This window comes from Pectinophora gossypiella, chromosome 15, assembly GCF_024362695.1.
Source record: "Pectinophora gossypiella chromosome 15, ilPecGoss1.1, whole genome shotgun sequence".
Taxonomy (NCBI): Eukaryota; Metazoa; Arthropoda; class Insecta; order Lepidoptera; family Gelechiidae; genus Pectinophora; species Pectinophora gossypiella.
Window position 1 is genome coordinate 6,924,065 of NC_065418.1, and position 16,517 is coordinate 6,940,581.

The 16,517-nt window shown below is 39.1% G+C and overlaps 1 protein-coding gene across 1 annotated transcript; it reads left to right on the forward strand.

The window, feature by feature from the left end:
- The first annotated feature begins 119 nt into the window (after nt 1-119).
- On the forward strand, nt 120-16,368 carry LOC126372935 (ribonuclease 3). Its single transcript, XM_050018844.1, has 19 exons — nt 120-1,317; nt 1,413-1,494; nt 2,040-2,247; nt 2,709-2,850; nt 3,289-3,444; nt 4,205-4,425; nt 5,115-5,242; nt 5,681-5,810; nt 6,367-6,538; nt 7,112-7,319; nt 8,032-8,272; nt 8,732-8,952; nt 9,387-9,518; nt 9,951-10,122; nt 11,004-11,185; nt 13,282-13,446; nt 14,188-14,348; nt 14,830-14,975; nt 15,578-16,368. Exons 1-19 carry the CDS (start codon nt 293-295, stop codon nt 15,985-15,987), a joined length of 4,302 nt encoding a protein of 1,433 aa, XP_049874801.1. The 5' UTR covers nt 120-292; the 3' UTR covers nt 15,988-16,368.
- The last annotated feature ends 149 nt before the right edge of the window (nt 16,369-16,517 follow it).

Here is a 16,517-nt window from a genome sequence, read left to right on the forward strand (position 1 = left end):
GACATCGACGCGACGTGATACTTGTTGTTTAGGCAGCATGGTCTAATGACCTAAGCCTGTTCCATATTATGTACGTATAAAAAAAAAGTTACTACATGACATTGACATGTGTTGTCAAAGTGTCTAATAAATATTTCGTTTTTTGCTTATTGAAAATCTCAATCTCAGTAGTTTTGCAACAAAATCGGCTTTCAATAGTCATGGAATCGAAATGCACACGTATATAATAAATATCGCTCGTCGTCCTTGGCCATTTTAACTGTTGGAGAAGCGTTTTAATATAGTTATAACCATGTCTATTCCACCGGTAGATTACAGTATTCCGCCACCGAATTTGAACATGCCTCCACCGATAGTAACACCTCTGGTTCCCACAGACGTTCCTCCGCCGTCTCTGTTTAACGTTCCACCGCCGTTCGTGACTCCCGCACCGCCTGATATGGCCTCACTTTTTTTATCTGCGCCTCCTCTAAATGTACCTCCTCCGACGGCCATGAACTTACCACAGCCTCCACCCCAGGCTTTCATCACCCCCATCGACGTACACTCCGTTCCCCCGCCTTTTCCTCCACCACCAATACCAGAATATACATACCACGAAACACGTGAACCAAAGTACGACGTTAAAGCGGAGCCAGCCATTAATCCCGCGATTGAACGTGTTAAAACTGAAAGGCCTGACTCACCAAATGTTAGTGAACACTCAAGCACTCTTTATTACACTCGCAAAGATTGCAAGGAGAGGCCTTCAACCTCAAGAAGTGAGTTTGAAAGATATCCCAAAAAAGAATGCTCTCTGAACAGGTCTGAGTCCAGGCATAGACACTCTCCACATAGGGATAGATATGAAAGAGAAAGGAGTATAGAAAGGGAAAGAAGAGAGAGATATTATAGGGAGAGAGAGTCAAGATACCGAGAACATAGAAGTCGCAGTCCAAGGCACAGAGAGCATAGAAGTCGCAGTCCAAGCTACCGCCATCGCAGCAGAAGTCCATCAAGGCATAGTCACCGTGATTATGATAGGGAGAGAGAAAGAGAGAGATATTACCGTGAAAAGGAGAGATATTATAGAGAGAGAGAGCTTGAGCGTAGAAGATATGAGTATGAAAGAAGACACAGCATGCAACGGGACTACAGGAGTCATAGTAGGAGCCATGATCCTCGTGATGAAAAGATGTTTCATAGATCACCCAGTAGGAAGTATTCCCCAGGCAGAGATACTCGCAGTCATTCCAGAATGTCCCATGCTAGTTCAAGACATGACTCTGTGCCACGCAAGGCTTTGACAGACAGAGAGAAAATTCTAGCAGAATATAGGTAAGAGGACTCATATTTTATAACACATAACATATTTAATGAATGTGTGTACCTACTTGTGCGATGCTAATACATTGTATCTTTACATGTTTCAGAAAGAACTACTGTAAAACTTCTGAGGACTTGATAACAAAAATGGAACAGTGGTCTCAGGAACACAATTCAGATGAGGAGGAGGTAAGAAAACATTTACCAATAGCTGTAGGTATGTAGTTCTTACCATTTTTTTTGATAGAAATTAGGTACAGTCATTGAAGTAAAATAAGTTACAGGTATGTTGGTGCACTTTTAGGTTAACATTATGTTATGTTAAGACCCTTGCAGGACTAGTGGTGCAGATTCGAACATAATGGTTGCTCTAATTGGCACTTAATTTTAACTTAATTTGACAGCACTAAAAATAGTTCTGTGTTCTGTTCTGTGTAGTAGTTCTGTGTGTTCTGTGTTCTATTCTGCTTTTTGTAAGTGAAGGACAGCACTAGTTTAATTGCTGCCAAACTAAAATTAAGTTTAGTTTTAGTTAGTTTGTGGCTACCAGAATAAGCACAATTGTCACATATTTCACATTTTATTTTTGGCACCTAAACACAAATAGATATTGTTACTTTATTATTTTTTTGCATAGTTGATTTAGAGCCAACCAGAACAATCCTGTTAATATTTATTAAGCCCAATATCAACTTTTTATTCTCAATAAATAAGTCTAATTTAACTCCTTTCAGAACTCCAAGATGTGGTACAGGAGTTCCCCAGCAGAGTTATACTATAAGCCTGTGGAGAACGGAGCTGGTGTCCAGCAGACTCCTAAGTTAGAAAAGCTCTGTAATCTGTTCTACACCAAACTGATTGAGAGGGGCAGGAATTCAAGACCAGAGCAGGATGAGCTGCCTCCACTCAAACCTCCAAAAGCGAAAATGTGCAAGCATAGATGTGTGTGTCTTTATTTCATTTAATCTAGCTCATGTAATTTTTAAAGCTTATCTATATCTTATTTAACATAGCTGTTAAACATATCTCTTGTCTCTTTTGTGCTAAGCTGTACACTGTTAGTGCGAAAGAGACATCTCTCGCATCTTTTGCACAAGGCAATTTGCTAAGCTTTTGCTCCTGCTCTTGTTTTAATCAGGCTATGTTAAATACGGTATAGTATATAAAATTTTACTGCTAGGAAAGAGGCTCCTTTATACCTTCTCAAATGTTGTTTAGTACTCATAAAATAAATTATTATTTTTCAATATAAACAATACATATAATATTATATTTAAAAATAAAAATAAGATAGTATAATATTAGTTACTTCATGGTTATAGCTGTACAAAGGAAATCATTTCCTTTCCACCAAAAAAAGTCACCTCATATTAGAAATATATCCTTGTGCATTTTATTTACAGTGTTGGAAGAAAAAAGCTCTTCATCATCAGAGAGTGAGGATGAGTGCTTAGATGAGGATGGCCTGCAGGGATACACTGACAGGATCATGCTGGAACTGCAGAGGAAACAAAGCCATCCAAGGAGACTTCACCCGGAGATGTGGTTAGTATAGTTTACAGATATTTTGTTTTGTAATTTTCATTAACACAGTTGGCGACCATTATAGATGGTGATAGGGCTCACCACCTATCTAGACAGGTGGTAGTGGTTCAGCATTTTTTTTTTGTTAGACTTATCTGATAGAAAGCTCAGTGAAGCAGGGGTACTCAATTCATCTTGTGATGGATGTATCTCTGTCTAGCAAATTCAAATTCGAAGCATTCCAAGCCCATTATGATCCCATCTTTATATATATAAAAATGAATTGCTGTTCGTTAGTCTTGCTAAAACTCGAGAACGGTTGACTCGATTTGGCAAATTTTAGTCTTGAATTATTCGTGGAACTCCAAGAAAGGTTTAACCGGTGAATAATATACGGAATAGGGTGACACGAAGTGCAACGGGTCATCTAGTTAAAAATAATTTCCTTTAATTTCCGAGGTTCAACAACACGGGCGAGATGAACGGCGGGCCCCTGTGCCGCTGCAGCGCACGCGCACGTCGTCACGGCATGAGGCACGGCGTTTACGCCGGCGAGCAGACCTTCCCTAAGTGCATCCCTAACCAGAGCAACATCGACAAACTGTATCATTATCGGTATTTACAAGTTACTTTTATACTTGAATCCACTAACATCCTATAAACAAATAGACTCACATGCACTAAGGAGTTTTTCTAAAAAAGCGACTGAACCATGATGTAAATTTACGTTCCCTCAACGTTCAAATAACGAGCAATATTGGTTGTATGGACTCATTACACGCCGTCGCTTGTGACAAGATTTTTTTTTACAGTGAACAACAATAAATTGTATAATTGGAAAGCTAAAATCGAGATATTGAGGCAATTCATCTCAAAAAGCAATATTTCTACTTGACATTTATTGTCATTGCGCACTTATTTTTATATGCGCAATTTTCAAATAGCATTATCGCTTTTTAAATGAACAAACGTCCTATTTTATATAGGCAATCAGCATCTATGCACATTTATCATGGAATCTTTTAGTCTTGTCTGACATATAATTCAAAGTGGAAGATATTGAAGATAGACTATTACTAGCAGTAGGTAGTTAAACACAAGTATCAAGGCATATTCGTGGTTTTGAGCGCACATAATTATATACGTTACCTACAGTTCAATTATACAGGTTGTGAAAAGCTGCAGTAGTTTTAGGCTGATGAGACGTTCGTTATGTAAAAATTGACGATTCAACGTGTAATTATGTTACCTACTCAATAAAGATATTTTTGAATTTGAATTCATTCGAAATTGAACTCACTGTGTTCAATTTCAACAATAAAACTATCATCAAATATTTATTTTTTTGAGCTAAATTACATTCTCCTCCTTTCAGAATAACAGTATCTCCACCAACGAACTTTTTAATCAAATCCCCGACAATAATAGGGCATGATGAACACGAGTTCCTGTTTTCTGGCTTTTCAATGTTCTCTCACTACAAGCTGGCCAAACTGCCCACTTGCAAAGTCATAAGGTTCAATATTGAATACACTATTCTCTATGTGGAGGAGCAAGCCCCGCAAAACTTCACTATAAGGGAGCTGGATTTGTTTGGTAAGTCTGATACAAAATGATTTTTTTTTAAAGAAAGAAAGAAAGAAACATTTATTATTTATTTTTAATATAAACATAAAACATAGCATCATGGTAGACAGATTCAGGACCCCGATACCGACCCCGCCGGCGTAGTCGATGATTTCCCTCATTCAGCGCTTATCGCTATCGACCCACTAGGGTCGATTAATTCTTTCAAATATTTTTCCTCTCAGACGACGCCCTGAGCCGAGGTTCGCGCCCAACTGGGCACCCTCAGGCCTGTTGTCTTAAACGTTGTAACGGGTGAGAGCCTTCAGCGCTCCCCATTTGTCCGGCCAAGTAGTTAATGCCATCTGCGGCAAATCTACAATAAGTGACGTCAAAAACAAAAAAAAATGGTAGACAGAGGTGTGACTATATACACTCGGGTATATACATTCCTGACTGCTGGGTACAGGCTTCCCCTTATCCGGAGGGGATACGGAGCATTCACCACGCCGTTTACATTTGTAAAGCGGTGTTATTGAAAATCTGAAGTTTCGTAAAAACCTCACGATTTTCGTAAAATGAATACCGATCTACTACCTACCGTCAATTTGGTCTTTTGTCTACATTTCTGAATGTATAGTGAAGAGTTTGGCAATAACAGTAACTCACCGGCAAAAATAACCTACGTTTTTGGGTTAAGAAATGTGTAACCGTTCCAGAGGACTACCTGTTCACCGAGTTGCTGGAACTAATAGACTTGGATTTGGGAAAAGCCACGGAAACGACGTGTTCACAATTCCATTTCATACCAAGATTCGTGCGGTTGCTTTCTGAAGGCGGATGTGAGGTACCTATCTAAATAATAATCAATAGCGTTAAGGCTGCCTTTGCCCACTCTTAGTTTTTCACAAACAACAATTGTGTGTGTAATAAAGTGTTCATTCATTCATTAATTTGTATAACAATTTGTTAACACATTTGTATAACAATATTTTGTTTATTTTTTTTTAAAAGAACGTCTAAGGCCTGTGCCGATGTTTTTCTTGCAGCTTCTTTTCCCCGGCTATACAGGTTGCGAGAAGCTGCAGTAGTTTTAGGCGGATGAGACGTTCGTTATGTAAAAATTGACGATTCAAAGTGTTACCTATTGAATAAAGATATTTTGAATTTTTGTATTCAATACAATTAATTTCTTCCTTTCGATGCTTTCATATTTTACAGTAGGTAAAATGGTAAAAAAAAGTATCTTCATTCATGAAAATCTGACATTAAATAAATTTTTCAGGTGCTATCAATGTGTGAAGTTCTCAAATACCTACTTGACGAAAGCGGTCTGTTGATACCGCCGGAAAAATTGGAAGACATACATGAAATGGATCACTACACGTGGCAGAAGTTTGTGGACAGGATTAAGGGTAAGTGACTTCTTTGTGATCCGTCCGAATTGTTGTCAATGGATTTCTCACTCTAGGGGATGTTTAGTAGTTTGCCCAAAAGTGTGCAGAAATACCGAGTGCAATAAATAACAAAGTACTTCGAGGGTGTAGGTTTTCGATCCGCTGTTGTACTTTTAATATGAGTTCTACAGATCTGGTTATATCAGGACCCTTTTCTACTTTACTTGACAGCTGTCAGAATAGTACATTTTCTTGGTATGGCTCTTTAGCACCAGGCTGTAATGTATTCTTTCTGCCCTGCTCTTGCTTCATCATGCTAGAGCGCAAATAGTATAGTTATCGATTACTTTCTGGATAGCCAAGAAAAATCGTCTGCGCATGTGAAAAAGGCTGCATAAATGAGGTCTAAGTCCCATTGTTTTAACGTGACTATTAACGCGTAAAATAACCATCTCCCGTTTTTGAGGGGCTCCGCTTACCTAACTCAAAGATTTGACAGGTTCAGTTTTAACGGCGAGTGAATACCTCACCAAAATTTTAGAGCTTTAAAGAAAAGGACAACTTTTTATTCCAGGTATGATAGTAACATACCCTGGCAAGAAGCCGTGTTCGGTGCGAGTAGATCAGCTCGACCGGAGCCCACCGAATAATGAAAAAGGCGAGACTGTTAAAGACAAGAAATTCTACCCTGAGATAGTGCATTTTGGCATACGACCGCCACAGCTGAGCTATGCTGGTAATCCGGAGTGAGTGTTTGAAATATTTATTTTTATAAATGATTATTTTATACATGCATCGCTCCTTCTATTGTGAGCTGGAGTACCAACCTCATCAACCCTGGTGTCAGGGTTACTATTGAGCCGCCAAAGCCCCTGACATGACTCATGTAACGACTACTTACATCAGTAAGTAGTAACCGGGACTAACGGTTTCCAAACGTGCTTAACGTGCCTTCCAAAACACGGTCATCTTACTTTCGGACAATCAGGTGATCAGCCTGTAATGTACTAACCAAACTAGGGACCACAAAATATATGTTGTGATATGTCCCCACCGGGAATCGAACCCAGGAATGGACATGTTGGGTGCGGCAGGGGCAGGTGTCACGTATTTACTTAGTAAGTCATACAGACAGGCTCTTACCCCTACACTACCTACCTGAACAGGCTATCAGTCAAAATCAAATTAGGAGCCTTTCGCATAACAAAATATACACTGCCGCATGAACGTATAATACACAGTTCTTGCGGTCAAACTATTATCCTTCAACGAGTATGAGATACTGAACATTCCCTATAGACTTGTCATCTATTCTACAGATACCAAAAGGCCTGGCGCTACTACGTCAAGTACCGTCATCTGATCGCTAACATGGCGAAACCTTCCTTCAAAGACCGACAGAAGTTAGCGGCTAAAGAGGCTAAACTACAAGAGATGAGGACTCAAAGTAAAATGAAGAGAGATGTGACAGTCGCCATATCGTCTGAAGGCTTCCATACAACTGGACTTATGTGCGATGTTGTACAAGTAAGTCAATGTATATGTACATAAACTCCCATCAGAAAGCTCGGTGCGGTGTGGGTCTTAGTTTATCTTGCGATGGATGTATCTCTGACTACGCCGATAGGGATATAGTCGTGAGCTTATGTTACATGACTGGCAATTGACAACATTTCAAATTTTTAAGCCGTGGTTTTTTTGTGCTATTTCGAAAGTACTTGTTTAAATAGAAGACACGTAGTTTTTCTTTTCAAGATTTTTCCACTAGAAGTTACAAAAAATATTTTTTGAAAATTGGATTCTGCCATTGATAGAATGAAGGCAGTATAATGTAATGTATCTTTGCATGCGTATTTAAAACAAGTCGCAAACAAAGTGTCATGTTATGTATGACATTTACTTTTTTTATAATTTTTATGTAAAGGTCTGAACTTATTATGCCTTCCTCTTCTGACCTCGTGGATTTTTCAATATATTTCTATTATTACTGAATTAAAAAATCTGAAAAAATGTGTTTTATGTAAATCATAGAAATATCTCGAAATGGTTTTCGATTTAAGGCACCTTAGTAAAAATGAAATGTTGTCAATTGCTTCTGGCGTCAATAACATCAGGTCAGTGAACCCCGGAATAAAAAACCAGGTCGTGCAGTAGGGAGATTATAATGCTTCTTCAAGGTTCATTCGGCGATCATTTGCCATAATAACATTTTCAAATACATAACGCATTCACTTTTCAGCATGCAATGTTAATCCCGGTCCTGGTCCGGCATTTGCGCTTCCACAAGTCTCTCGAAAGTCTCGAGCAAAAAATAGGCTACACGTTCAACCAAAGACTACTGCTGCAGACTGCATTGACACATCCTTCGTATAGAGAGAACTTTGGCACCAATCCCGACCACGCTAGGAACAGCCTCACCAACTGTGGTATACGACAGCCGGAGTATGGTGATCGGAGGATACATTATACTAGGAAGAAAGGTTAGTCATCTCTTTGATGTTACGATACAATATATACACTAAATACACATGAAAGAACGTGGTTATGACGCCCGCTCCGGTTGTCTATCGCTATCCGGCGTGGAAACGCGGCTAGTTTGATGGGCATCTTTGCGCCGGGAATGACATGGTGGATTATCATCATTATCACCAGCCCATTAACGTCCCCACTGCTGGGGCACGGGCCTTCCCTATGGATGGATAGGGACATCGGGCCTTAAACCACCACGCGGGCCCAGTGCGGCTTGGTGGTTATTAACGACTGCTAATGCAGCCGGGACCAACGGCTTAACGTGCCCTACGAAGCACGGAGGAGCTCGAGATGAAACATATTAAAACAGAGTATGCTTCCGTCTCGCTCCACACTGAATATTTTTGTTAATGTTTCCATAATAATGTACTTTAAAGACAACAGCATAAAACCGTAACTTTCTTTCGCAGGTATCGTGACCCTAATCAACATAATGTCTCGTTTCGGCAAGCACAGCGAGACAGAATCAGAGATCAAACACAACGAGCGTCTGGAGTTCCTAGGAGACGCGGTGGTGGAGTTCTTGTCGTCCATACATCTTTTCCGCATGTTCCCGGGCTTGGCTGAAGGTGGATTGGCCACGTATAGAGCCTCTATAGTTCAGAATCAGCATCTAGCTCAATTGGCCAAGGTAATATCATCATTCTAGCACTCATCCGTTTATAAAAGTCATTACTTTTTGAGGAAATCTTAAATTTTGGAGGTTACAATTTGGTTGACCCAACATTATGCCTAGTTTGGATACTTTGCGCACACAAAAGTAAGTGCGCAATGCAAACAGATGTCAAATAGCAATATTGCTTTTTTACATGAATTGCTACGATGTGGCCTTTTTAACCCCCGGGTGATTAGTCTGTAATATCCTAACGAAACTAGGGATCACAAAGTGATTCGAACCCGGGATCTCTGGATCGTGAGACCAACGCTCAACTGTACCACAGAGGTTTCAAAATCTATGTGGAGAAATATTTGCCTTTGTGAATCTCTTCTTAGAAGTGTTGGAGGCAAATTATTCTCTGTCTTATTTTCATGTCTGTTTTTATATTATTTTTCTTTATTTCACAGAATATCGAACTCGAACAATACATGCTATATGCGCACGGTTCGGACTTGTGTCGCGAGGTTGTGATGCGACACGCGATGGCCAACTGCTTTGAAGCTCTAATGGGGGCGCTTTTCCTCGACGCCGGACTAGAGGTTAGTCCTTGTATCTTTCAATTTTACGATATAATATTGTTTGAAGCATTAAATTACTTTTCCTGCGAACCATTTAAAGAAAGAGTTCAAATTCGCGTACTCCTTTTTAATAGACGAAATAATAATAGCACAAGAAAAAGAAATAGTGAGGACTGAATGAGGGGGAGGCCAGTTTGGTTGACCGAGATGTAGGAGTGTAAAATTCCGTATATTTATATATTCCTCAATGCAAGTTGCAATAAAAAAAAACCAAAAATAGCAGAGAATAATTTAGACGTTTCATTGCAATTGCAGATATGTAGGTCGATTTTAGAATTGGATAGAATTCTATTTAAATGTTTTCACCACCCGATCTAAAATGTTACAACATATTAGATATTTTATATATATATATATATTATATTTTATATGTGCCAATCATATTTCCACCAGGTGGCCGATCGTGTATTCTCTCTAGCACTATGGTACAGCGAAGTAGATCTGTTGGAAGTGTGGACAAAAGAACGACTGCACCCTTTGCAAGAACAAGAACCGATCGGAGACAGAAAATACATCAAGGACTTTGAGTTCTTGCAGAGATTGACGGAATTTGAGGATTCCATAGGTAAGTAGCGTTTTTGTGATGAATAATAGTGCCCGCTGTTTGTGGCAGACAGAAATGTAATTTTATTTAACTAAAACTCCACCACCACCACCTGATTGTCCGAAAAAATAAGATGATTCCGTGCTTCGGAGGGCACGTTAAGCCGTTGGTCCCGGCTATTAGCCGTAAAAAAAACACCTCCACCAACCCGCAGTGGAGCAGCGTGGTGGAGTATGCTCCATACCCCCTCCGGTTGATTGAGGGGAGGCCTGTGCCCAGCAGTGGGACGTATATAGGCAGTTTATGTTTATGTATGTTTATGTAAAACTAGTTATCTCTTTCTTGCACGTGTTGTCTGTGAAGGACGGCACTATTTTATAGCTGTCAAAGTAAAATAAACTATGTTTTACCAGAATCGATGCCAGAATGACCCGTGATTCGTGCCCCTGAAAGTGTTTTTTGTTGACAGCTAGATGTTCTAAAAAAGCCACAATCTCAATTCATCTAAAACACAATATTGCCAACTGTAATTTGCGCATTTTAAAGTAACTGCGCAATCTCAACAAATGTCAAATAGCATTTTTAGATGAATTGGGTAGTTTCCTAGGTCAAAGATAAATTATAAAATTCTGATTACTAAATAAAGACAGATCTAAAAAACGTTTTATTTTTTCTATTTATCTTATTTATAAATTTTAAGAGAAAAATGTAATAATAAGTGCGATATTTTGTCACGTTTTTCTATGACGTCACAGGTTGTCTTTTCATACAACTTCCATAGTAATTTCGTGATTTGACGTTTAGTAAAAAAGTAACTGATTTGACTAGTTGGAAATAACCCTATTGCTTCAATGTGCCATTTTAGCCATAGCCATCTGATATTTTCAATATATCTTTTCCAGGCGTACAATTCAAGCACATCCGATTACTAGCGCGAGCGTTCACCGACCGCTCGGTAGGATTCACGCATCTAACGCTGGGTTCCAACCAACGACTTGAGTTCCTAGGAGACACGGTGCTACAGCTTGTCGTGTCTGACAGGTTGTACCGACACTTCCCTGACCATCATGAGGGCCATTTGTCGGTAAGTTTAGACGTTGCATTTGTAGAAATAGAAACACGCTCAATGTATATGAAACCCACATGCCTGAAGTGTTTTTGGAGGTATGTGACTTAACCTTTTTTGGGCTTGTTTGGTCTTCGAATTGGTAAGCCCGAAATTAACTGTGGATTTAAACGGGCTTCACTAAAATGTTCATGAATCTTCCGTGAGGAAATTCCACTTGATATCAACTCAGGATCATGGTCTGAATCATGCACGTCAGTATTCGTTACGATGTCGCTAACCACCTGTATAGCTGTAGCTAGACTATGACCTAGCTATTATTGCGTGTTATTTTCAGCTGCACCCGATATAAACAAAAATAAATGGGCATTTAAGTCGAAGCACATCATTATGTACCTAATTAATACAAATAATAACAGAATACTTTCTTGTATTGAAGAGAAAACTTTATTGCAGAAAGGTCGGAAAGTGTTAATAGAGCACAGCTTACGAAGTGAAAGACGAATACTGTTCCAAATGCTTGCGTTTATACTTCTCTTTACTTACGTGATATTATATTTTACAATCATATTCACGCTGGTCTAACAGAAAGCTAGGTACTTCGTTCATCTTGCTATGGATTTCCTCTGACTAGCCCAATTGGGTATTTGACTAAGATAAATTAGAGATTGGATATAGATAAATTAGAAAATGCTAATCTACAAATAGAAGCTAAGATGATCATAAATCAATCTCATTTCACTTTACGGCTTATTTTCGAATTTTATTCATGAATTAAGTAACAATGAGTACGACGGTTGGCCGCTTTTATTGATGACGTCACAGTACAGTATTTCCATACAAACTCTATGACGGCTTCCGTGGTCCAGTGGTTGAGCGTTGTGCTCACGATCCGGATGTCCCGGGTTCGAATCCCGGTGGGGACAAATCACAAAAATCACTTCGTGATCCCTAGTTTGGTTAGGGCATTACAGGCTGATCACCTGATTGTCCAAAAGTAAGACGATCCCTGCTTGGGAAGGCGCGTTAAGCCGTTGGTCCCGGTTATTACTTACTAATGTAAGTACGTAGTCGTTACATGAGTCATGTCAGGGGCCTATGGCGGCTCAGTAATAACCCTGACACCAGGGTTGATGGGGTTGGTAATCCACCTCACAATCCACACGATGGAAGAAGGGGTACAATTTTTTATTTTTTTTTGTTTTGGTTTTCCCCGAAAGGTAAGGCAAAGGGAACTATGCCCATACAGCCATGTCTTACGTATTTTTTTTCTTGATGATTAATGAAATGATGAAAGGTGATAATGATGAAACCTAAGCCCCCACCCTCGGAGTAGACTCCTACTCCGAACCCCAAACGAATTAACTCAAAAGTCCGCATAAACTTTCGAGTTATGAAGTGGCTTCTTGGCACGAAGCGAAAATAGGCAGATACACTTTGTTTATTGAATACGACATAATAACACTCGCGAATGTTTTCCGACTAACTTAATGCGACCATTAACCACAAAACACCACTTCGTATTAATTATTTAGATTATTCAATGAAGAAAGCAACTGTCTCGTTCCCGTTTCCCGCCAAAAAGCCGAAGGGGTACAAACTCTAAGGAAAATTTTCGTTTTGACGTTTCGTAAAAAGTATCTCATTTGACTAGGTCAAGTAGCCAATTGAGATATAGTCGTGAGTTTACGTTATGTAATTTTATAAAGAAAAAAAAAGAGAAGGCAAGAGGGAAATCACTGCCTTATTTTCCCCTAAAAAAGTAGCATGGAGAGTATTTTAAATGCTACACCGACAAGAGCGTTGCTCTTAAACCTTTTGCGATAGAATTAGAGTGCATAATTACGTAAAATTAGGTACGGTCACGAGCATTAATATGTATACACTTTGGTACCATGTCACATTAACTTTTTTGACAAATTGAACTGTAAGTCTCACTAAATGTCAAATATGTTAGTACGACATAGTCCTAAAGTGGGTACATTATATTGCTCATGACTGTACCAGTCCTATGGGTCAGGATCCTAATCACAAACATACGAGAGGGGTAGTCAGGATCCTTATCACACACAGATCAAAGGTTAAATTGATGATGATGAATTTTATAATTGCAGCTACTCCGTTCATCTCTAGTCAACAACCGCACCCAGTCGATGGTGTGCGATGACCTGAACATGTCGTCTTACGCTATCTACAACAACCCTAAAGCTAAGCCGACCACTAAGAAACACAAGGCTGATTTACTCGAGGCTTTCCTAGGAGCTTTGTATATTGATAAGGTGGGTTACTGCTTGTTTATTTATTTATTGTACACAGGATAACACAGAAACTGAATGTGACAACATGAAGAGAGACAAAAGGCACAACTTCTAACAAAAATTGAGTCGTGTACTCTAGTACACCTATTCAAGATCTATTTAAGATAAATTATGAAATTCTTATTACTAAATAAAAACAGATATAAAACGAGTAAAAATCTTTTTTCTATATATTTTATTTATTAATTTTAATCAAGTAAAACGTAATAATAAGTCCGACAGTTTATCACGTTTTCTATAACGCCGCCAGTGTGCTTTTTCGTACAAATTCCAGCAAATTCCATAGTAATTTCGTGTTATGACGTTTAATAAAAAGTAACTGATTTGACTAGTTGGCAACTAGCCTATTTCTTCTTTACTTTTTAACAATAAAATAAATATAATTTTCTATATATCATCGCCTTAGAGTGAAAACAACGTAACCGCCTTTTTGAAAATCACGTTCAGTAATGATTTTTGTTAACAAAACCACGCTATAGACAAACTAATTTCAATCCAAGTAAAATTTATTCCTGCAGACACCTCCTAATTTTAATTTAAGTTATGGCCCCGGTTACTGCTTACTGATGTAAGTACATAGTTGTTACATGTCAGGGGCCTTTGGCGGGTTAATAATAACCCTGACTCAGGGTTGATGTGGTTGGTAATCCACCTCAAAACCCAACCTCAACTCATCGATTGAAGAAGACGTAATATTTTCAGAATCTGGAGTACTGCCAAGCGTTCTGCAACGCGTGCCTGTTCCCTCGGCTGCAGGAGTTCATAATGAACCAGGATTGGAACGACCCCAAGTCGAAGCTGCAACAATGCTGCTTAACACTGCGCTCCATGGAGGGAGGCGAGCCAGATATACCGCTTTACAAGTACGCTTGTTATCTTTGTTATATTCAGTAAATAAGTCACTGTGGTCCTGTACTGTGCGATTCCCAGTACTCAGGAGCAGATCAAGTTTTTATGTCAGAGGTTGGCGAATCATCCGGTCGCAGACAACCTATCTCCGTAGAGATATAGATTTTAAGAGATCTTGCAGTGGTCACCCATGACCCAACCTGTCGCCCAGGGTTTTCCGCTCCGCCCATCGAGTTATTAATTGATCTTAAGTGCAGTCTTCACTAACACAGTTGGCACGACCATTACAGACGTCGATACGGCTCACCACCTATCACATTGGTCTACCAGAAAGCTCGGTGAAGTGTGGGCACTTAGTTCATTTTGCGATGGATCTACCTATGATTACTCAATTGGATTTTTAAGAAGATTCCTAATTGGGATTTCACCCGTATCCCTGGGCAAGGGTTCTACGTAATGGTTATAACGGGATAAATGATGAATTTTGTCGTACAGGGTGATCGAGTGTCTAGGCCCGACGAACACTCGCGTATATACAGTGGGCGTGTACTTCCGTGGCACCCGGCTGGCGGCCGCGCGTGGACACTCCATACAAGAGGCTGAGATGAACGCCGCCGAGGAGGCACTTAACAGCGCACACGGTAAGATATACGTTATGGTTCCATACAAATATATTTTTCATACATTTTTTACTTCCGGCATTTAGCGGGTGGTAATGGATTTTCAATATGTCAGTGTATTCATCCCGTTAATTTTTATGACAGTAATGGTGTCGATACGGGCAACCGCCAACTTAATTTTAACTTATTTGACAGGACTAAAACTAGCTGCATCTCTTTCTGGTACGATTTGTAAGTGAAGGACGGCACTAATCTAAGAGCTGTCAAACTAAAATTGGGTTAAGTTTGAGTCCGCCCGAATAGGCACAAAAGTTGTATTTTCTGTCCCTTTAAAAAAAAGGAATATGGCGCGGGTGTAAGATAAAATAAGATTAGATGAGTAGTAGATTATTATGAAGAAACTATGAGTTAAAAAAATATTGAAGATTTTTTATTAAACAATAGGCCATCTTTTTTAACTGCAATATGGTTTACAACTGTGTGGTTGTTGTATTTATTTATAGTGCACACTAATAATATTCACTACCATTTATTTGTCTATGCAATGTTCATACGTCAATTGTCTATGGAATAAAATTCCATGCACTAACAGTAATAAAATAAAAACATTGTGTTATTTACAGAACTATTCCCTCAACTCGATCACCAGAAACGCGTGATCGCGAAGAGTTTAAAGAAGAAGAAGAACAAATACGGGCGTGACAGTCCATCGCGGGCGGACCGCGCCAAAAACAAGCGGCTAGAAGACCGAGTGCCCAAAGCCTATAGACTAGACAAAACGCAATCTGACAGCTCAGACGACAGTAGCGTCCACCTACCTTCAGATGATGAGGTCCAGAGCCTTGGGCTTAAATCCGATGACGATTCCGGCCTCGACAGCGATAGCGAATCTATACCTCAAGATAAGCTGGATAATGTCCAAGTCAGCAGTCTACTAAGCGATATGGAGAAGCTAAAACAAGACCTAATTAGACGGAACGAATATGAAAAGCTGAAGGAAAAGTTCAAAAAGTCGGATTCTGACGAGGAGTGAGAAATAGATACGAGAATGGAGTGGTAGAGGTAGGTGTAGATTTGAAATGAAATATTTCTACATTGACTCGTCTATTTGACTCGACAACAGTATAAACACCAATTAATTATTTTGAATCTCGATTTAAATAGGACTCGTAAATTTTAACAATAATTTGAAATAAGAACGTCCGTAAAAGCAGAGCTCTTCTGTAGACGTCTTTATAATACTTGACAACCTAGTCAAATGAGATATTTTTTACGAAACGTCAAAACGAAAGTTTTCTTTGGAATTCATATGGAAATACTATCCTGTGACGTCATCAATAAAAGCAGTCAACGTCATACTCATTGTTACTTCATAAATAAAATTCGAAAATAAATCGAAAAAAAAAGAGATTGACTTTTGGGCATCTTAGCTTCTATTTCTGGATTAGCACTTTATAATTTACTTATGACCCAGTGAAATACCCTATTTGTATATATTTAAGAGTACAACCGTAAACGGACATGAAAATTTAATATTTTTATAAGAGTAAATAATAATAATAA

What these genes read in the sequence shown, in the direction of transcription:
- LOC126372935 (XM_050018844.1), top strand. Translation starts at nt 293, where the DNA reads ATGTCTATTCCACCGGTAGATTACAGTATTCCGCCACCGAATTTGAAC. An exon ending in ACATTATACTAGGAAGAAAG is followed by an intron (nt 8,273 to 8,731) that starts GTTAGTCATCTC and finishes TTTCTTTCGCAG; the next exon opens with GTATCGTGACCCTAATCAAC. An exon ending in GGAATTTGAGGATTCCATAG is followed by an intron (nt 10,123 to 11,003) that starts GTAAGTAGCGTT and finishes TATCTTTTCCAG; the next exon opens with GCGTACAATTCAAGCACATC.